Source organism: Mytilus galloprovincialis, unplaced genomic scaffold, assembly GCF_965363235.1.
Source record: "Mytilus galloprovincialis unplaced genomic scaffold, xbMytGall1.hap1.1 HAP1_SCAFFOLD_101, whole genome shotgun sequence".
Lineage (NCBI taxonomy): Eukaryota > Metazoa > Mollusca > Bivalvia > Mytilida > Mytilidae > Mytilus > Mytilus galloprovincialis.
In genome coordinates, this window is record NW_027468038.1 from 27,055 (window position 1) to 48,849 (window position 21,795).

At 35.2% G+C, this 21,795-nt stretch overlaps 6 protein-coding genes across 6 annotated transcripts; all 6 read left to right on the top strand.

Annotated features, from left to right (window-relative positions):
* Window positions 1-220: 220 nt before the first annotated feature.
* LOC143060266 (histone H5-like) lies at window positions 221-888 on the top strand. Its single transcript, XM_076233581.1, has one exon. The coding sequence runs from the start codon at window positions 248-250 to the stop codon at window positions 821-823; it is 576 nt and encodes a 191-aa protein (XP_076089696.1). The 5' UTR covers window positions 221-247; the 3' UTR covers window positions 824-888.
* Window positions 889-3,906: 3,018 nt separating this feature from the next.
* Window positions 3,907-4,574, top strand: LOC143060267 (histone H5-like). Its single transcript, XM_076233583.1, has one exon. It carries the CDS (start codon window positions 3,934-3,936, stop codon window positions 4,507-4,509), a length of 576 nt encoding a protein of 191 aa, XP_076089698.1. The 5' UTR covers window positions 3,907-3,933; the 3' UTR covers window positions 4,510-4,574.
* A 3,016-nt stretch (window positions 4,575-7,590) lies between these two features.
* Window positions 7,591-8,258, top strand: LOC143060257 (histone H5-like). Its single transcript, XM_076233573.1, has one exon. The coding sequence runs from the start codon at window positions 7,618-7,620 to the stop codon at window positions 8,191-8,193; it is 576 nt and encodes a 191-aa protein (XP_076089688.1). The 5' UTR covers window positions 7,591-7,617; the 3' UTR covers window positions 8,194-8,258.
* A 3,016-nt stretch (window positions 8,259-11,274) lies between these two features.
* Window positions 11,275-11,942, top strand: LOC143060264 (histone H5-like). The gene has a single exon (XM_076233579.1). The coding sequence runs from the start codon at window positions 11,302-11,304 to the stop codon at window positions 11,875-11,877; it is 576 nt and encodes a 191-aa protein (XP_076089694.1). The 5' UTR covers window positions 11,275-11,301; the 3' UTR covers window positions 11,878-11,942.
* Window positions 11,943-14,957: 3,015 nt separating this feature from the next.
* LOC143060260 (histone H5-like) lies at window positions 14,958-15,625 on the top strand. Its single transcript, XM_076233576.1, has one exon. The coding sequence runs from the start codon at window positions 14,985-14,987 to the stop codon at window positions 15,558-15,560; it is 576 nt and encodes a 191-aa protein (XP_076089691.1). The 5' UTR covers window positions 14,958-14,984; the 3' UTR covers window positions 15,561-15,625.
* A 3,017-nt stretch (window positions 15,626-18,642) lies between these two features.
* LOC143060252 (histone H5-like) lies at window positions 18,643-19,310 on the top strand. The gene has a single exon (XM_076233567.1). The coding sequence runs from the start codon at window positions 18,670-18,672 to the stop codon at window positions 19,243-19,245; it is 576 nt and encodes a 191-aa protein (XP_076089682.1). The 5' UTR covers window positions 18,643-18,669; the 3' UTR covers window positions 19,246-19,310.
* Window positions 19,311-21,795: the final 2,485 nt, after the last annotated feature.

Below are 21,795 nucleotides of genomic sequence, written 5' to 3' on the forward strand. Positions count from 1 at the left end.
CAATTTGGTATGCTATATGTGAATGTTTTTGATAGAATTATACTATAAATTATCATAAAAGTCTTCGAAGAAGCACATAATCATTTTACCGAGATCGCGTAATGGATTTTACAAGTTATTTTTAAGGGTGTCTTCGTCGAGGTCCGCGTTCGTCTGTTATAAATAAACGAGGCCTGGAATGGCGTTATTTTCAAATCGTTATTCGTAGTATAAACTTCGTAAAGGATAAAATTTTGAATCATTCAAAATGGCAGACGCAACAGCAGCACCAGCAGTAGCACCAGCTAAATCACCAAAGAAAAAGGCAGCAGCCAAGCCAAAGAAGCCTTCCGCACATCCTAAATACAGCGAGATGATTGGAAAAGCCATCGCCGCTTTGAAAGAACGTGGAGGTTCCTCAAGGCAAGCAATTCTGAAGTACATCATGGCCAACTTCAACGTCGGAAAAGATGCCAAGTCAGTAAATGCTCATTTAAAACTTGCACTCAGAGCCGGAGTTAAGAACAACAGTTTGAAGCAGTCCAAGGGAACTGGAGCATCCGGATCTTTCAGAATTGGAGAGGCTAAAGTAGTTAAAAAGAAGCCAGCAAAGGCAAAGAAAGCAGCCAAACCTAAAGCCGCCAAGCCTAAGAAGGCAAAGAGCACACCCAAGAAGAAGAAGCCAGCAGCAAAGAAACCAGCTGGAGAGAAAAAGGCGGCCAAACCAAAGGCAAAAAAACCAGCAGCAAAGAAAGCAGCCAAGCCAAAGAAGCCAGCAGCCAAGTCACCAGCAAAAAAGAAGGCAGCCAAACCAAAAGCCAAGAAGACACCAAAGAAGAAGTAAACTGTTCCAGACTTCAGTCTGCAGAGGCTATTCAGCCACCAAAAGCCCTTTTAAGGGCTACCCAATTTATTCAAAAAGAATCTACAATTGTTGTACATTAGTTATCAAACTAAATCTAGCTGAGCCCTACCCTTTTCTTTACTTTTCTCTGAACTTTGCACTGGTCTCTGAAATATTTTTTGGGGTCAAATTATTTCCATTGTTTGTTTTATTTCACTCCTTGTGACTATACTATTTCTAACACCTAAGTATGCAGCTGTTTTTTTTTTTTATATTTTTTGTGTAGTTAGGCACCATTAAAGTTATATCAGTGTATTTTCACGCACTTATTTGAACTGAATAGAACTTTTTTCTATTCAGTTTTCGTTAGAGTGACAATCTACGAAAATAGGAAGTCATGCTAGGGCTTTATTGTGCTCTTTTTTTTAGGGGGAAGGGGGTCAAAATCACACAGCTAACCTTCAACCGAAAAATCATTTTTGTCATTATGTGAGTTTTTCCATTTCTCTCTTCTTCTTCGTGTTCAACTTGACTGACATTTTTTGTTGGACTTTTTCTACACGTAAGCAAAGTCAAAGGTTGGCTCTCTATTTCATATCAACTAGTCAATGGGGAGGTAACTCTAAAATTAAACTCAGTACTTTTTTTCAGTACTATATAAATAAACTGTTAAAATGTATACAATACAAAAGATGTATAACGTATCGTCAAAATCAGATTAGTAGCAAATGAATGCAGTGACGTTTGTCTGTTATTTATTTATTTTTTTATTTATTATTTGTCAAAATTACTACAATAATATTGTGTATTAAAAGTTGGAAGGAAACTCTAAAGTACGGAGGTTTTTGTTCAACCTTTAACAGTTCTGCAATTATTTTGTCATTTTATTACCTGCGATTTATTATGCAAATATCACTATTCTCTACCTTTCGAATTTCATCTTTGTTTTACTCGTGTATAAAATAAATGCACCTACTTGTTTCTATGTTTCTTTCAAATGGTTGTCCTGTGTTTTTTCTCTTCTTTTTTCTCTCTGTTATTTAGTGTGTGACGACTTGACTGTATCTTTGCTATGTCATTTTAATCTGTCCACAGCACGCGAGGTGAATAAACCCGAAACAATACAGTGACGTCACACGTGACTACTGTGATGACCAGAAACAAGGATGGATGGACGGACAGTGGTACAAAAAGTAAGAAAAAGTTATTTCTCTGATAACAGGTATCGCGTGAATTGTAGGTTCACGGTATAGGTTTTTTTCTCTCATTTTTGAAGATCATATATACAGTTGTCTATAATTGCTTACATCCACTTCATTTGAACTATGGTGGATAGTTGTCTCATTGGCAATCATACCACATCTCCTTATTTTCATATTGAAATGACAGCAACTTAACGACACACACAAACATAGCCTACTAGTATATACGTACATGGGAGACTGAGAAATTCTGTGCTTATTGGAAAATGATAAAAAAAACTTTAAGGTATGCTATGACTAAGCTTTAAATATAAGGTAGAAAGGGAGTAGGAAACACACATATTTTTGTTTATTTGACCTTAATGAAGAAGAAAACCACACACACAGCATATTAGATCTTGTACTAACATCCATTAAACGCTATGCTAATATGTCTTCAAAAGAGAACCCTATTTATTATTTTATTTTAATCTATTTTTTCTTCGTTTCAATCTTGGTTTTTGATTCTTTTTACATTAAATCTGCTTATTACTGTTGCAATAGTTTACAAATATTTTTAGTCCAAATACAATTCATTGAAAATATATCCCCCCTTTTTTCTCCGGATTTTTTTTTTTTTTTGAAAAGGGGGGGGGGGGGGGGCTGGAGGTTTAGTTAAATACAGTGGAAAAATGTTTTGCCCAAAGTCCAATGGTTCACACTTATGTGTTTTTGTCCTTCTGTCTCTTTTTAATCGTCCGTGTCACGGGATGCTGCTTCACCCTTTACCGGTTCTGGTTTCACTTGCATAGCTTATATATATAGGTATAATGCATATGTATAGCCAGAGTCTTCACTGTGACACACATTTCCCTTTTTGGAGGGAAATAAATGAACTTTTGTAATTGTCAATTAAGATACAAATGATATGTACCACTTTCGAATTATAAAACTACAAAAATCTTCGTGTTTTGTTTTTGTTTTGTTGTTTTGTTGTTTTGTTTGTATCGAAACTTTCAGGCGGCCCGGCCACTTTGAGCTCAGATCATCGGTTATTGATAATAAAATTAATTAAATATACTTTGTTGAAAAATATGGTATATTCTATAAGACATATTCGATGTTTTGACTTGAAAGTGCGCAAATTGTACATGCAAATGGAAATAAAAGCGAAGACGCATCATACAGAACAGTTGTCCAGTGCCTCAGATCCACTGAAAACAAAGTCGCTCTCTGAAAAGTTCCCAACGCTAGATTAAATAAAAAGATGTTTCAAATTCGTATTCTAGATATTGGGTTTGTTCATTCGAATCTTGAATGTTTGCGAAATTTTGCTCGGGTTGAATAAAAATGTTATTTGAAGTTTTAGTAAAAATCTGCAATTAAACAATGGCGCGTGAACTTTTTGTGTGTTTCCCTCTAGCTGGAAACAAACTTATTACGAGGAGGAACATGCTTCCAGTGAATAAAAACGGAAAGAAACCTAAAGAGAAATGATTTTTCTTCCGCTGTACAATTTTACGACGATAGAATATTTGTGTAATGAGAAAAACTCGTAAATTTTCTGTCAACATACCTGCGAAGACAATTCAGTCGGTTCTACTTTAACTATTAATATCTTTTTACTGTGTACATCGAAAAATACACAGTTTATCTAACATGCAAGATTAATGACTGTTGAGCAATTTGGTATGCTATATGTGAATGTTTTTGATAGAATTATACTATAAATTATCATAAAAGTCTTCGAAGAAGCACATAATCATTTTACCGAGATCGCGTAATGGATTTTACAAGTTATTTTTAAGGGTGTCTTCGTCGAGGTCCGCGTTCGTCTGTTATAAATAAACGAGGCCTGGAATGGCGTTATTTTCAAATCGTTATTCGTAGTATAAACTTCGTAAAGGATAAAATTTTGAATCATTCAAAATGGCAGACGCAACAGCAGCACCAGCAGTAGCACCAGCTAAATCACCAAAGAAAAAGGCAGCAGCCAAGCCAAAGAAGCCTTCCGCACATCCTAAATACAGCGAGATGATTGGAAAAGCCATCGCCGCTTTGAAAGAACGTGGAGGTTCCTCAAGGCAAGCAATTCTGAAGTACATCATGGCCAACTTCAACGTCGGAAAAGATGCCAAGTCAGTAAATGCTCATTTAAAACTTGCACTCAGAGCCGGAGTTAAGAACAACAGTTTGAAGCAGTCCAAGGGAACTGGAGCATCCGGATCTTTCAGAATTGGAGAGGCTAAAGTAGTTAAAAAGAAGCCAGCAAAGGCAAAGAAAGCAGCCAAACCTAAAGCCGCCAAGCCTAAGAAGGCAAAGAGCACACCCAAGAAGAAGAAGCCAGCAGCAAAGAAACCAGCTGGAGAGAAAAAGGCGGCCAAACCAAAGGCAAAAAAACCAGCAGCAAAGAAAGCAGCCAAGCCAAAGAAGCCAGCAGCCAAGTCACCAGCAAAAAAGAAGGCAGCCAAACCAAAAGCCAAGAAGACACCAAAGAAGAAGTAAACTGTTCCAGACTTCAGTCTGCAGAGGCTATTCAGCCACCAAAAGCCCTTTTAAGGGCTACCCAATTTATTCAAAAAGAATCTACAATTGTTGTACATTAGTTATCAAACTAAATCTAGCTGAGCCCTACCCTTTTCTTTACTTTTCTCTGAACTTTGCACTGGTCTCTGAAATATTTTTTGGGGTCAAATTATTTCCATTGTTTGTTTTATTTCACTCCTTGTGACTATACTATTTCTAACACCTAAGTATGCAGCTGTTTTTTTTTTTTATATTTTTTGTGTAGTTAGGCACCATTAAAGTTATATCAGTGTATTTTCACGCACTTATTTGAACTGAATAGAACTTTTTTCTATTCAGTTTTCGTTAGAGTGACAATCTACGAAAATAGGAAGTCATGCTAGGGCTTTATTGTGCTCTTTTTTTTAGGGGGAAGGGGGTCAAAATCACACAGCTAACCTTCAACCGAAAAATCATTTTTGTCATTATGTGAGTTTTTCCATTTCTCTCTTCTTCTTCGTGTTCAACTTGACTGACATTTTTTGTTGGACTTTTTCTACACGTAAGCAAAGTCAAAGGTTGGCTCTCTATTTCATATCAACTAGTCAATGGGGAGGTAACTCTAAAATTAAACTCAGTACTTTTTTTCAGTACTATATAAATAAACTGTTAAAATGTATACAATACAAAAGATGTATAACGTATCGTCAAAATCAGATTAGTAGCAAATGAATGCAGTGACGTTTGTCTGTTATTTATTTATTTTTTTATTTATTATTTGTCAAAATTACTACAATAATATTGTGTATTAAAAGTTGGAAGGAAACTCTAAAGTACGGAGGTTTTTGTTCAACCTTTAACAGTTCTGCAATTATTTTGTCATTTTATTACCTGCGATTTATTATGCAAATATCACTATTCTCTACCTTTCGAATTTCATCTTTGTTTTACTCGTGTATAAAATAAATGCACCTACTTGTTTCTATGTTTCTTTCAAATGGTTGTCCTGTGTTTTTTCTCTTCTTTTTTCTCTCTGTTATTTAGTGTGTGACGACTTGACTGTATCTTTGCTATGTCATTTTAATCTGTCCACAGCACGCGAGGTGAATAAACCCGAAACAATACAGTGACGTCACACGTGACTACTGTGATGACCAGAAACAAGGATGGATGGACGGACAGTGGTACAAAAAGTAAGAAAAAGTTATTTCTCTGATAACAGGTATCGCGTGAATTGTAGGTTCACGGTATAGGTTTTTTTCTCTCATTTTTGAAGATCATATATACAGTTGTCTATAATTGCTTACATCCACTTCATTTGAACTATGGTGGATAGTTGTCTCATTGGCAATCATACCACATCTCCTTATTTTCATATTGAAATGACAGCAACTTAACGACACACACAAACATAGCCTACTAGTATATACGTACATGGGAGACTGAGAAATTCTGTGCTTATTGGAAAATGATAAAAAAAACTTTAAGGTATGCTATGACTAAGCTTTAAATATAAGGTAGAAAGGGAGTAGGAAACACACATATTTTTGTTTATTTGGCCTTAATGAAGAAGAAAACCACACACACAGCATATTAGATCTTGTACTAACATCCATTAAACGCTATGCTAATATGTCTTCAAAAGAGAACCCTATTTATTATTTTATTTTAATCTATTTTTTCTTCGTTTCAATCTTGGTTTTTGATTCTTTTTACATTAAATCTGCTTATTACTGTTGCAATAGTTTACAAATATTTTTAGTCCAAATACAATTCATTGAAAATATATCCCCCCTTTTTTCTCCGGATTTTTTTTTTTTTTTGAAAAGGGGGGGGGGGGGGCTGGAGGTTTAGTTAAATACAGTGGAAAAATGTTTTGCCCAAAGTCCAATGGTTCACACTGATGTGTTTTTGTCCTTCTGTCTCTTTTTAATCGTCCGTGTCACGGGATGCTGCTTCACCCTTTACCGGTTCTGGTTTCACTTGCATAGCTTATATATATAGGTATAATGCATATGTATAGCCAGAGTCTTCACTGTGACACACATTTCCCTTTTTGGAGGGAAATAAATGAACTTTTGTAATTGTCAATTAAGATACAAATGATATGTACCACTTTCGAATTATAAAACTACAAAAATCTTCGTGTTTTGTTTTTGTTTTGTTGTTTTGTTGTTTTGTTTGTATCGAAACTTTCAGGCGGCCCGGCCACTTTGAGCTCAGATCATCGGTTATTGATAATAAAATTAATTAAATATACTTTGTTGAAAAATATGGTATATTCTATAAGACATATTCGATGTTTTGACTTGAAAGTGCGCAAATTGTACATGCAAATGGAAATAAAAGCGAAGACGCATCATACAGAACAGTTGTCCAGTGCCTCAGATCCACTGAAAACAAAGTCGCTCTCTGAAAAGTTCCCAACGCTAGATTAAATAAAAAGATGTTTCAAATTCGTATTCTAGATATTGGGTTTGTTCATTCGAATCTTGAATGTTTGCGAAATTTTGCTCGGGTTGAATAAAAATGTTATTTGAAGTTTTAGTAAAAATCTGCAATTAAACAATGGCGCGTGAACTTTTTGTGTGTTTCCCTCTAGCTGGAAACAAACTTATTACGAGGAGGAACATGCTTCCAGTGAATAAAAACGGAAAGAAACCTAAAGAGAAATGATTTTTCTTCCGCTGTACAATTTTACGACGATAGAATATTTGTGTAATGAGAAAAACTCGTAAATTTTCTGTCAACATACCTGCGAAGACAATTCAGTCGGTTCTACTTTAACTATTAATATCTTTTTACTGTGTACATCGAAAAATACACAGTTTATCTAACATGCAAGATTAATGACTGTTGAGCAATTTGGTATGCTATATGTGAATGTTTTTGATAGAATTATACTATAAATTATCATAAAAGTCTTCGAAGAAGCACATAATCATTTTACCGAGATCGCGTAATGGATTTTACAAGTTATTTTTAAGGGTGTCTTCGTCGAGGTCCGCGTTCGTCTGTTATAAATAAACGAGGCCTGGAATGGCGTTATTTTCAAATCGTTATTCGTAGTATAAACTTCGTAAAGGATAAAATTTTGAATCATTCAAAATGGCAGACGCAACAGCAGCACCAGCAGTAGCACCAGCTAAATCACCAAAGAAAAAGGCAGCAGCCAAGCCAAAGAAGCCTTCCGCACATCCTAAATACAGCGAGATGATTGGAAAAGCCATCGCCGCTTTGAAAGAACGTGGAGGTTCCTCAAGGCAAGCAATTCTGAAGTACATCATGGCCAACTTCAACGTCGGAAAAGATGCCAAGTCAGTAAATGCTCATTTAAAACTTGCACTCAGAGCCGGAGTTAAGAACAACAGTTTGAAGCAGTCCAAGGGAACTGGAGCATCCGGATCTTTCAGAATTGGAGAGGCTAAAGTAGTTAAAAAGAAGCCAGCAAAGGCAAAGAAAGCAGCCAAACCTAAAGCCGCCAAGCCTAAGAAGGCAAAGAGCACACCCAAGAAGAAGAAGCCAGCAGCAAAGAAACCAGCTGGAGAGAAAAAGGCGGCCAAACCAAAGGCAAAAAAACCAGCAGCAAAGAAAGCAGCCAAGCCAAAGAAGCCAGCAGCCAAGTCACCAGCAAAAAAGAAGGCAGCCAAACCAAAAGCCAAGAAGACACCAAAGAAGAAGTAAACTGTTCCAGACTTCAGTCTGCAGAGGCTATTCAGCCACCAAAAGCCCTTTTAAGGGCTACCCAATTTATTCAAAAAGAATCTACAATTGTTGTACATTAGTTATCAAACTAAATCTAGCTGAGCCCTACCCTTTTCTTTACTTTTCTCTGAACTTTGCACTGGTCTCTGAAATATTTTTTGGGGTCAAATTATTTCCATTGTTTGTTTTATTTCACTCCTTGTGACTATACTATTTCTAACACCTAAGTATGCAGCTGTTTTTTTTTTTTATATTTTTTGTGTAGTTAGGCACCATTAAAGTTATATCAGTGTATTTTCACGCACTTATTTGAACTGAATAGAACTTTTTTCTATTCAGTTTTCGTTAGAGTGACAATCTACGAAAATAGGAAGTCATGCTAGGGCTTTATTGTGCTCTTTTTTTTAGGGGGAAGGGGGTCAAAATCACACAGCTAACCTTCAACCGAAAAATCATTTTTGTCATTATGTGAGTTTTTCCATTTCTCTCTTCTTCTTCGTGTTCAACTTGACTGACATTTTTTGTTGGACTTTTTCTACACGTAAGCAAAGTCAAAGGTTGGCTCTCTATTTCATATCAACTAGTCAATGGGGAGGTAACTCTAAAATTAAACTCAGTACTTTTTTTCAGTACTATATAAATAAACTGTTAAAATGTATACAATACAAAAGATGTATAACGTATCGTCAAAATCAGATTAGTAGCAAATGAATGCAGTGACGTTTGTCTGTTATTTATTTATTTTTTTATTTATTATTTGTCAAAATTACTACAATAATATTGTGTATTAAAAGTTGGAAGGAAACTCTAAAGTACGGAGGTTTTTGTTCAACCTTTAACAGTTCTGCAATTATTTTGTCATTTTATTACCTGCGATTTATTATGCAAATATCACTATTCTCTACCTTTCGAATTTCATCTTTGTTTTACTCGTGTATAAAATAAATGCACCTACTTGTTTCTATGTTTCTTTCAAATGGTTGTCCTGTGTTTTTTCTCTTCTTTTTTCTCTCTGTTATTTAGTGTGTGACGACTTGACTGTATCTTTGCTATGTCATTTTAATCTGTCCACAGCACGCGAGGTGAATAAACCCGAAACAATACAGTGACGTCACACGTGACTACTGTGATGACCAGAAACAAGGATGGATGGACGGACAGTGGTACAAAAAGTAAGAAAAAGTTATTTCTCTGATAACAGGTATCGCGTGAATTGTAGGTTCACGGTATAGGTTTTTTTCTCTCATTTTTGAAGATCATATATACAGTTGTCTATAATTGCTTACATCCACTTCATTTGAACTATGGTGGATAGTTGTCTCATTGGCAATCATACCACATCTCCTTATTTTCATATTGAAATGACAGCAACTTAACGACACACACAAACATAGCCTACTAGTATATACGTACATGGGAGACTGAGAAATTCTGTGCTTATTGGAAAATGATAAAAAAAACTTTAAGGTATGCTATGACTAAGCTTTAAATATAAGGTAGAAAGGGAGTAGGAAACACACATATTTTTGTTTATTTGGCCTTAATGAAGAAGAAAACCACACACACAGCATATTAGATCTTGTACTAACATCCATTAAACGCTATGCTAATATGTCTTCAAAAGAGAACCCTATTTATTATTTTATTTTAATCTATTTTTTCTTCGTTTCAATCTTGGTTTTTGATTCTTTTTACATTAAATCTGCTTATTACTGTTGCAATAGTTTACAAATATTTTTAGTCCAAATACAATTCATTGAAAATATATCCCCCCTTTTTTCTCCGGATTTTTTTTTTTTTTTGAAAAGGGGGGGGGGGGGGCTGGAGGTTTAGTTAAATACAGTGGAAAAATGTTTTGCCCAAAGTCCAATGGTTCACACTGATGTGTTTTTGTCCTTCTGTCTCTTTTTAATCGTCCGTGTCACGGGATGCTGCTTCACCCTTTACCGGTTCTGGTTTCACTTGCATAGCTTATATATATAGGTATAATGCATATGTATAGCCAGAGTCTTCACTGTGACACACATTTCCCTTTTTGGAGGGAAATAAATGAACTTTTGTAATTGTCAATTAAGATACAAATGATATGTACCACTTTCGAATTATAAAACTACAAAAATCTTCGTGTTTTGTTTTTGTTTTGTTGTTTTGTTGTTTTGTTTGTATCGAAACTTTCAGGCGGCCCGGCCACTTTGAGCTCAGATCATCGGTTATTGATAATAAAATTAATTAAATATACTTTGTTGAAAAATATGGTATATTCTATAAGACATATTCGATGTTTTGACTTGAAAGTGCGCAAATTGTACATGCAAATGGAAATAAAAGCGAAGACGCATCATACAGAACAGTTGTCCAGTGCCTCAGATCCACTGAAAACAAAGTCGCTCTCTGAAAAGTTCCCAACGCTAGATTAAATAAAAAGATGTTTCAAATTCGTATTCTAGATATTGGGTTTGTTCATTCGAATCTTGAATGTTTGCGAAATTTTGCTCGGGTTGAATAAAAATGTTATTTGAAGTTTTAGTAAAAATCTGCAATTAAACAATGGCGCGTGAACTTTTTGTGTGTTTCCCTCTAGCTGGAAACAAACTTATTACGAGGAGGAACATGCTTCCAGTGAATAAAAACGGAAAGAAACCTAAAGAGAAATGATTTTTCTTCCGCTGTACAATTTTACGACGATAGAATATTTGTGTAATGAGAAAAACTCGTAAATTTTCTGTCAACATACCTGCGAAGACAATTCAGTCGGTTCTACTTTAACTATTAATATCTTTTTACTGTGTACATCGAAAAATACACAGTTTATCTAACATGCAAGATTAATGACTGTTGAGCAATTTGGTATGCTATATGTGAATGTTTTTGATAGAATTATACTATAAATTATCATAAAAGTCTTCGAAGAAGCACATAATCATTTTACCGAGATCGCGTAATGGATTTTACAAGTTATTTTTAAGGGTGTCTTCGTCGAGGTCCGCGTTCGTCTGTTATAAATAAACGAGGCCTGGAATGGCGTTATTTTCAAATCGTTATTCGTAGTATAAACTTCGTAAAGGATAAAATTTTGAATCATTCAAAATGGCAGACGCAACAGCAGCACCAGCAGTAGCACCAGCTAAATCACCAAAGAAAAAGGCAGCAGCCAAGCCAAAGAAGCCTTCCGCACATCCTAAATACAGCGAGATGATTGGAAAAGCCATCGCCGCTTTGAAAGAACGTGGAGGTTCCTCAAGGCAAGCAATTCTGAAGTACATCATGGCCAACTTCAACGTCGGAAAAGATGCCAAGTCAGTAAATGCTCATTTAAAACTTGCACTCAGAGCCGGAGTTAAGAACAACAGTTTGAAGCAGTCCAAGGGAACTGGAGCATCCGGATCTTTCAGAATTGGAGAGGCTAAAGTAGTTAAAAAGAAGCCAGCAAAGGCAAAGAAAGCAGCCAAACCTAAAGCCGCCAAGCCTAAGAAGGCAAAGAGCACACCCAAGAAGAAGAAGCCAGCAGCAAAGAAACCAGCTGGAGAGAAAAAGGCGGCCAAACCAAAGGCAAAAAAACCAGCAGCAAAGAAAGCAGCCAAGCCAAAGAAGCCAGCAGCCAAGTCACCAGCAAAAAAGAAGGCAGCCAAACCAAAAGCCAAGAAGACACCAAAGAAGAAGTAAACTGTTCCAGACTTCAGTCTGCAGAGGCTATTCAGCCACCAAAAGCCCTTTTAAGGGCTACCCAATTTATTCAAAAAGAATCTACAATTGTTGTACATTAGTTATCAAACTAAATCTAGCTGAGCCCTACCCTTTTCTTTACTTTTCTCTGAACTTTGCACTGGTCTCTGAAATATTTTTTGGGGTCAAATTATTTCCATTGTTTGTTTTATTTCACTCCTTGTGACTATACTATTTCTAACACCTAAGTATGCAGCTGTTTTTTTTTTTTATATTTTTTGTGTAGTTAGGCACCATTAAAGTTATATCAGTGTATTTTCACGCACTTATTTGAACTGAATAGAACTTTTTTCTATTCAGTTTTCGTTAGAGTGACAATCTACGAAAATAGGAAGTCATGCTAGGGCTTTATTGTGCTCTTTTTTTTAGGGGGAAGGGGGTCAAAATCACACAGCTAACCTTCAACCGAAAAATCATTTTTGTCATTATGTGAGTTTTTCCATTTCTCTCTTCTTCTTCGTGTTCAACTTGACTGACATTTTTTGTTGGACTTTTTCTACACGTAAGCAAAGTCAAAGGTTGGCTCTCTATTTCATATCAACTAGTCAATGGGGAGGTAACTCTAAAATTAAACTCAGTACTTTTTTTCAGTACTATATAAATAAACTGTTAAAATGTATACAATACAAAAGATGTATAACGTATCGTCAAAATCAGATTAGTAGCAAATGAATGCAGTGACGTTTGTCTGTTATTTATTTATTTTTTTATTTATTATTTGTCAAAATTACTACAATAATATTGTGTATTAAAAGTTGGAAGGAAACTCTAAAGTACGGAGGTTTTTGTTCAACCTTTAACAGTTCTGCAATTATTTTGTCATTTTATTACCTGCGATTTATTATGCAAATATCACTATTCTCTACCTTTCGAATTTCATCTTTGTTTTACTCGTGTATAAAATAAATGCACCTACTTGTTTCTATGTTTCTTTCAAATGGTTGTCCTGTGTTTTTTCTCTTCTTTTTTCTCTCTGTTATTTAGTGTGTGACGACTTGACTGTATCTTTGCTATGTCATTTTAATCTGTCCACAGCACGCGAGGTGAATAAACCCGAAACAATACAGTGACGTCACACGTGACTACTGTGATGACCAGAAACAAGGATGGATGGACGGACAGTGGTACAAAAAGTAAGAAAAAGTTATTTCTCTGATAACAGGTATCGCGTGAATTGTAGGTTCACGGTATAGGTTTTTTTCTCTCATTTTTGAAGATCATATATACAGTTGTCTATAATTGCTTACATCCACTTCATTTGAACTATGGTGGATAGTTGTCTCATTGGCAATCATACCACATCTCCTTATTTTCATATTGAAATGACAGCAACTTAACGACACACACAAACATAGCCTACTAGTATATACGTACATGGGAGACTGAGAAATTCTGTGCTTATTGGAAAATGATAAAAAAAACTTTAAGGTATGCTATGACTAAGCTTTAAATATAAGGTAGAAAGGGAGTAGGAAACACACATATTTTTGTTTATTTGGCCTTAATGAAGAAGAAAACCACACACACAGCATATTAGATCTTGTACTAACATCCATTAAACGCTATGCTAATATGTCTTCAAAAGAGAACCCTATTTATTATTTTATTTTAATCTATTTTTTCTTCGTTTCAATCTTGGTTTTTGATTCTTTTTACATTAAATCTGCTTATTACTGTTGCAATAGTTTACAAATATTTTTAGTCCAAATACAATTCATTGAAAATATATCCCCCCTTTTTTCTCCGGATTTTTTTTTTTTTTTGAAAAGGGGGGGGGGGGGCTGGAGGTTTAGTTAAATACAGTGGAAAAATGTTTTGCCCAAAGTCCAATGGTTCACACTGATGTGTTTTTGTCCTTCTGTCTCTTTTTAATCGTCCGTGTCACGGGATGCTGCTTCACCCTTTACCGGTTCTGGTTTCACTTGCATAGCTTATATATATAGGTATAATGCATATGTATAGCCAGAGTCTTCACTGTGACACACATTTCCCTTTTTGGAGGGAAATAAATGAACTTTTGTAATTGTCAATTAAGATACAAATGATATGTACCACTTTCGAATTATAAAACTACAAAAATCTTCGTGTTTTGTTTTTGTTTTGTTGTTTTGTTGTTTTGTTTGTATCGAAACTTTCAGGCGGCCCGGCCACTTTGAGCTCAGATCATCGGTTATTGATAATAAAATTAATTAAATATACTTTGTTGAAAAATATGGTATATTCTATAAGACATATTCGATGTTTTGACTTGAAAGTGCGCAAATTGTACATGCAAATGGAAATAAAAGCGAAGACGCATCATACAGAACAGTTGTCCAGTGCCTCAGATCCACTGAAAACAAAGTCGCTCTCTGAAAAGTTCCCAACGCTAGATTAAATAAAAAGATGTTTCAAATTCGTATTCTAGATATTGGGTTTGTTCATTCGAATCTTGAATGTTTGCGAAATTTTGCTCGGGTTGAATAAAAATGTTATTTGAAGTTTTAGTAAAAATCTGCAATTAAACAATGGCGCGTGAACTTTTTGTGTGTTTCCCTCTAGCTGGAAACAAACTTATTACGAGGAGGAACATGCTTCCAGTGAATAAAAACGGAAAGAAACCTAAAGAGAAATGATTTTTCTTCCGCTGTACAATTTTACGACGATAGAATATTTGTGTAATGAGAAAAACTCGTAAATTTTCTGTCAACATACCTGCGAAGACAATTCAGTCGGTTCTACTTTAACTATTAATATCTTTTTACTGTGTACATCGAAAAATACACAGTTTATCTAACATGCAAGATTAATGACTGTTGAGCAATTTGGTATGCTATATGTGAATGTTTTTGATAGAATTATACTATAAATTATCATAAAAGTCTTCGAAGAAGCACATAATCATTTTACCGAGATCGCGTAATGGATTTTACAAGTTATTTTTAAGGGTGTCTTCGTCGAGGTCCGCGTTCGTCTGTTATAAATAAACGAGGCCTGGAATGGCGTTATTTTCAAATCGTTATTCGTAGTATAAACTTCGTAAAGGATAAAATTTTGAATCATTCAAAATGGCAGACGCAACAGCAGCACCAGCAGTAGCACCAGCTAAATCACCAAAGAAAAAGGCAGCAGCCAAGCCAAAGAAGCCTTCCGCACATCCTAAATACAGCGAGATGATTGGAAAAGCCATCGCCGCTTTGAAAGAACGTGGAGGTTCCTCAAGGCAAGCAATTCTGAAGTACATCATGGCCAACTTCAACGTCGGAAAAGATGCCAAGTCAGTAAATGCTCATTTAAAACTTGCACTCAGAGCCGGAGTTAAGAACAACAGTTTGAAGCAGTCCAAGGGAACTGGAGCATCCGGATCTTTCAGAATTGGAGAGGCTAAAGTAGTTAAAAAGAAGCCAGCAAAGGCAAAGAAAGCAGCCAAACCTAAAGCCGCCAAGCCTAAGAAGGCAAAGAGCACACCCAAGAAGAAGAAGCCAGCAGCAAAGAAACCAGCTGGAGAGAAAAAGGCGGCCAAACCAAAGGCAAAAAAACCAGCAGCAAAGAAAGCAGCCAAGCCAAAGAAGCCAGCAGCCAAGTCACCAGCAAAAAAGAAGGCAGCCAAACCAAAAGCCAAGAAGACACCAAAGAAGAAGTAAACTGTTCCAGACTTCAGTCTGCAGAGGCTATTCAGCCACCAAAAGCCCTTTTAAGGGCTACCCAATTTATTCAAAAAGAATCTACAATTGTTGTACATTAGTTATCAAACTAAATCTAGCTGAGCCCTACCCTTTTCTTTACTTTTCTCTGAACTTTGCACTGGTCTCTGAAATATTTTTTGGGGTCAAATTATTTCCATTGTTTGTTTTATTTCACTCCTTGTGACTATACTATTTCTAACACCTAAGTATGCAGCTGTTTTTTTTTTTTATATTTTTTGTGTAGTTAGGCACCATTAAAGTTATATCAGTGTATTTTCACGCACTTATTTGAACTGAATAGAACTTTTTTCTATTCAGTTTTCGTTAGAGTGACAATCTACGAAAATAGGAAGTCATGCTAGGGCTTTATTGTGCTCTTTTTTTTAGGGGGAAGGGGGTCAAAATCACACAGCTAACCTTCAACCGAAAAATCATTTTTGTCATTATGTGAGTTTTTCCATTTCTCTCTTCTTCTTCGTGTTCAACTTGACTGACATTTTTTGTTGGACTTTTTCTACACGTAAGCAAAGTCAAAGGTTGGCTCTCTATTTCATATCAACTAGTCAATGGGGAGGTAACTCTAAAATTAAACTCAGTACTTTTTTTCAGTACTATATAAATAAACTGTTAAAATGTATACAATACAAAAGATGTATAACGTATCGTCAAAATCAGATTAGTAGCAAATGAATGCAGTGACGTTTGTCTGTTATTTATTTATTTTTTTATTTATTATTTGTCAAAATTACTACAATAATATTGTGTATTAAAAGTTGGAAGGAAACTCTAAAGTACGGAGGTTTTTGTTCAACCTTTAACAGTTCTGCAATTATTTTGTCATTTTATTACCTGCGATTTATTATGCAAATATCACTATTCTCTACCTTTCGAATTTCATCTTTGTTTTACTCGTGTATAAAATAAATGCACCTACTTGTTTCTATGTTTCTTTCAAATGGTTGTCCTGTGTTTTTTCTCTTCTTTTTTCTCTCTGTTATTTAGTGTGTGACGACTTGACTGTATCTTTGCTATGTCATTTTAATCTGTCCACAGCACGCGAGGTGAATAAACCCGAAACAATACAGTGACGTCACACGTGACTACTGTGATGACCAGAAACAAGGATGGATGGACGGACAGTGGTACAAAAAGTAAGAAAAAGTTATTTCTCTGATAACAGGTATCGCGTGAATTGTAGGTTCACGGTATAGGTTTTTTTCTCTCATTTTTGAAGATCATATATACAGTTGTCTATAATTGCTTACATCCACTTCATTTGAACTATGGTGGATAGTTGTCTCATTGGCAATCATACCACATCTCCTTATTTTCATATTGAAATGACAGCAACTTAACGACACACACAAACATAGCCTACTAGTATATACGTACATGGGAGACTGAGAAATTCTGTGCTTATTGGAAAATGATAAAAAAAACTTTAAGGTATGCTATGACTAAGCTTTAAATATAAGGTAGAAAGGGAGTAGGAAACACACATATTTTTGTTTATTTGACCTTAATGAAGAAGAAAACCACACACACAGCATATTAGATCTTGTACTAACATCCATTAAACGCTATGCTAATATGTCTTCAAAAGAGAACCCTATTTATTATTTTATTTTAATCTATTTTTTCTTCGTTTCAATCTTGGTTTTTGATTCTTTTTACATTAAATCTGCTTATTACTGTTGCAATAGTTTACAAATATTTTTAGTCCAAATACAATTCATTGAAAATATATCCCCCCTTTTTTCTCCGGATTTTTTTTTTTTTTTGAAAAGGGGGGGGGGGGGGGCTGGAGGTTTAGTTAAATACAGTGGAAAAATGTTTTGCCCAAAGTCCAATGGTTCACACTGATGTGTTTTTGTCCTTCTGTCTCTTTTTAATCGTCCGTGTCACGGGATGCTGCTTCACCCTTTACCGGTTCTGGTTTCACTTGCATAGCTTATATATATAGGTATAATGCATATGTATAGCCAGAGTCTTCACTGTGACACACATTTCCCTTTTTGGAGGGAAATAAATGAACTTTTGTAATTGTCAATTAAGATACAAATGATATGTACCACTTTCGAATTATAAAACTACAAAAATCTTCGTGTTTTGTTTTTGTTTTGTTGTTTTGTTGTTTTGTTTGTATCGAAACTTTCAGGCGGCCCGGCCACTTTGAGCTCAGATCATCGGTTATTGATAATAAAATTAATTAAATATACTTTGTTGAAAAATATGGTATATTCTATAAGACATATTCGATGTTTTGACTTGAAAGTGCGCAAATTGTACATGCAAATGGAAATAAAAGCGAAGACGCATCATACAGAACAGTTGTCCAGTGCCTCAGATCCACTGAAAACAAAGTCGCTCTCTGAAAAGTTCCCAACGCTAGATTAAATAAAAAGATGTTTCAAATTCGTATTCTAGATATTGGGTTTGTTCATTCGAATCTTGAATGTTTGCGAAATTTTGCTCGGGTTGAATAAAAATGTTATTTGAAGTTTTAGTAAAAATCTGCAATTAAACAATGGCGCGTGAACTTTTTGTGTGTTTCCCTCTAGCTGGAAACAAACTTATTACGAGGAGGAACATGCTTCCAGTGAATAAAAACGGAAAGAAACCTAAAGAGAAATGATTTTTCTTCCGCTGTACAATTTTACGACGATAGAATATTTGTGTAATGAGAAAAACTCGTAAATTTTCTGTCAACATACCTGCGAAGACAATTCAGTCGGTTCTACTTTAACTATTAATATCTTTTTACTGTGTACATCGAAAAATACACAGTTTATCTAACATGCAAGATTAATGACTGTTGAGCAATTTGGTATGCTATATGTGAATGTTTTTGATAGAATTATACTATAAATTATCATAAAAGTCTTCGAAGAAGCACATAATCATTTTACCGAGATCGCGTAATGGATTTTACAAGTTATTTTTAAGGGTGTCTTCGTCGAGGTCCGCGTTCGTCTGTTATAAATAAACGAGGCCTGGAATGGCGTTATTTTCAAATCGTTATTCGTAGTATAAACTTCGTAAAGGATAAAATTTTGAATCATTCAAAATGGCAGACGCAACAGCAGCACCAGCAGTAGCACCAGCTAAATCACCAAAGAAAAAGGCAGCAGCCAAGCCAAAGAAGCCTTCCGCACATCCTAAATACAGCGAGATGATTGGAAAAGCCATCGCCGCTTTGAAAGAACGTGGAGGTTCCTCAAGGCAAGCAATTCTGAAGTACATCATGGCCAACTTCAACGTCGGAAAAGATGCCAAGTCAGTAAATGCTCATTTAAAACTTGCACTCAGAGCCGGAGTTAAGAACAACAGTTTGAAGCAGTCCAAGGGAACTGGAGCATCCGGATCTTTCAGAATTGGAGAGGCTAAAGTAGTTAAAAAGAAGCCAGCAAAGGCAAAGAAAGCAGCCAAACCTAAAGCCGCCAAGCCTAAGAAGGCAAAGAGCACACCCAAGAAGAAGAAGCCAGCAGCAAAGAAACCAGCTGGAGAGAAAAAGGCGGCCAAACCAAAGGCAAAAAAACCAGCAGCAAAGAAAGCAGCCAAGCCAAAGAAGCCAGCAGCCAAGTCACCAGCAAAAAAGAAGGCAGCCAAACCAAAAGCCAAGAAGACACCAAAGAAGAAGTAAACTGTTCCAGACTTCAGTCTGCAGAGGCTATTCAGCCACCAAAAGCCCTTTTAAGGGCTACCCAATTTATTCAAAAAGAATCTACAATTGTTGTACATTAGTTATCAAACTAAATCTAGCTGAGCCCTACCCTTTTCTTTACTTTTCTCTGAACTTTGCACTGGTCTCTGAAATATTTTTTGGGGTCAAATTATTTCCATTGTTTGTTTTATTTCACTCCTTGTGACTATACTATTTCTAACACCTAAGTATGCAGCTGTTTTTTTTTTTTATATTTTTTGTGTAGTTAGGCACCATTAAAGTTATATCAGTGTATTTTCACGCACTTATTTGAACTGAATAGAACTTTTTTCTATTCAGTTTTCGTTAGAGTGACAATCTACGAAAATAGGAAGTCATGCTAGGGCTTTATTGTGCTCTTTTTTTTAGGGGGAAGGGGGTCAAAATCACACAGCTAACCTTCAACCGAAAAATCATTTTTGTCATTATGTGAGTTTTTCCATTTCTCTCTTCTTCTTCGTGTTCAACTTGACTGACATTTTTTGTTGGACTTTTTCTACACGTAAGCAAAGTCAAAGGTTGGCTCTCTATTTCATATCAACTAGTCAATGGGGAGGTAACTCTAAAATTAAACTCAGTACTTTTTTTCAGTACTATATAAATAAACTGTTAAAATGTATACAATACAAAAGATGTATAACGTATCGTCAAAATCAGATTAGTAGCAAATGAATGCAGTGACGTTTGTCTGTTATTTATTTATTTTTTTATTTATTATTTGTCAAAATTACTACAATAATATTGTGTATTAAAAGTTGGAAGGAAACTCTAAAGTACGGAGGTTTTTGTTCAACCTTTAACAGTTCTGCAATTATTTTGTCATTTTATTACCTGCGATTTATTATGCAAATATCACTATTCTCTACCTTTCGAATTTCATCTTTGTTTTACTCGTGTATAAAATAAATGCACCTACTTGTTTCTATGTTTCTTTCAAATGGTTGTCCTGTGTTTTTTCTCTTCTTTTTTCTCTCTGTTATTTAGTGTGTGACGACTTGACTGTATCTTTGCTATGTCATTTTAATCTGTCCACAGCACGCGAGGTGAATAAACCCGAAACAATACAGTGACGTCACACGTGACTACTGTGATGACCAGAAACAAGGATGGATGGACGGACAGTGGTACAAAAAGTAAGAAAAAGTTATTTCTCTGATAACAGGTATCGCGTGAATTGTAGGTTCACGGTATAGGTTTTTTTCTCTCATTTTTGAAGATCATATATACAGTTGTCTATAATTGCTTACATCCACTTCATTTGAACTATGGTGGATAGTTGTCTCATTGGCAATCATACCACATCTCCTTATTTTCATATTGAAATGACAGCAACTTAACGACACACACAAACATAGCCTACTAGTATATACGTACATGGGAGACTGAGAAATTCTGTGCTTATTGGAAAATGATAAAAAAAACTTTAAGGTATGCTATGACTAAGCTTTAAATATAAGGTAGAAAGGGAGTAGGAAACACACATATTTTTGTTTATTTGGCCTTAATGAAGAAGAAAACCACACACACAGCATATTAGATCTTGTACTAACATCCATTAAACGCTATGCTAATATGTCTTCAAAAGAGAACCCTATTTATTATTTTATTTTAATCTATTTTTTCTTCGTTTCAATCTTGGTTTTTGATTCTTTTTACATTAAATCTGCTTATTACTGTTGCAATAGTTTACAAATATTTTTAGTCCAAATACAATTCATTGAAAATATATCCCCCCTTTTTTCTCCGGATTTTTTTTTTTTTTTGAAAAGGGGGGGGGGGGGGCTGGAGGTTTAGTTAAATACAGTGGAAAAATGTTTTGCCCAAAGTCCAATGGTTCACACTGATGTGTTTTTGTCCTTCTGTCTCTTTTTAATCGTCCGTGTCACGGGATGCTGCTTCACCCTTTACCGGTTCTGGTTTCACTTGCATAGCTTATATATATAGGTATAATGCATATGTATAGCCAGAGTCTTCACTGTGACACACATTTCCCTTTTTGGAGGGAAATAAATGAACTTTTGTAATTGTCAATTAAGATACAAATGATATGTACCACTTTCGAATTATAAAACTACAAAAATCTTCGTGTTTTGTTTTTGTTTTGTTGTTTTGTTGTTTTGTTTGTATCGAAACTTTCAGGCGGCCCGGCCACTTTGAGCTCAGATCATCGGTTATTGATAATAAAATTAATTAAATATACTTTGTTGAAAAATATGGTATATTCTATAAGACATATTCGATGTTTTGACTTGAAAGTGCGCAAATTGTACATGCAAATGGAAATAAAAGCGAAGACGCATCATACAGAACAGTTGTCCAGTGCCTCAGATCCACTGAAAACAAAGTCGCTCTCTGAAAAGTTCCCAACGCTAGATTAAATAAAAAGATGTTTCAAATTCGTATTCTAGATATTGGGTTTGTTCATTCGAATCTTGAATGTTTGCGAAATTTTGCTCGGGTTGAATAAAAATGTTATTTGAAGTTTTAGTA

What these genes read in the sequence shown, in the direction of transcription:
- LOC143060260 (XM_076233576.1), top strand. Translation starts at nt 14,985, where the DNA reads ATGGCAGACGCAACAGCAGCACCAGCAGTAGCACCAGCTAAATCACCA.
- LOC143060266 (XM_076233581.1), top strand. Translation starts at nt 248, where the DNA reads ATGGCAGACGCAACAGCAGCACCAGCAGTAGCACCAGCTAAATCACCA.
- LOC143060267 (XM_076233583.1), top strand. Translation starts at nt 3,934, where the DNA reads ATGGCAGACGCAACAGCAGCACCAGCAGTAGCACCAGCTAAATCACCA.
- LOC143060252 (XM_076233567.1), top strand. Translation starts at nt 18,670, where the DNA reads ATGGCAGACGCAACAGCAGCACCAGCAGTAGCACCAGCTAAATCACCA.
- LOC143060257 (XM_076233573.1), top strand. Translation starts at nt 7,618, where the DNA reads ATGGCAGACGCAACAGCAGCACCAGCAGTAGCACCAGCTAAATCACCA.
- LOC143060264 (XM_076233579.1), top strand. Translation starts at nt 11,302, where the DNA reads ATGGCAGACGCAACAGCAGCACCAGCAGTAGCACCAGCTAAATCACCA.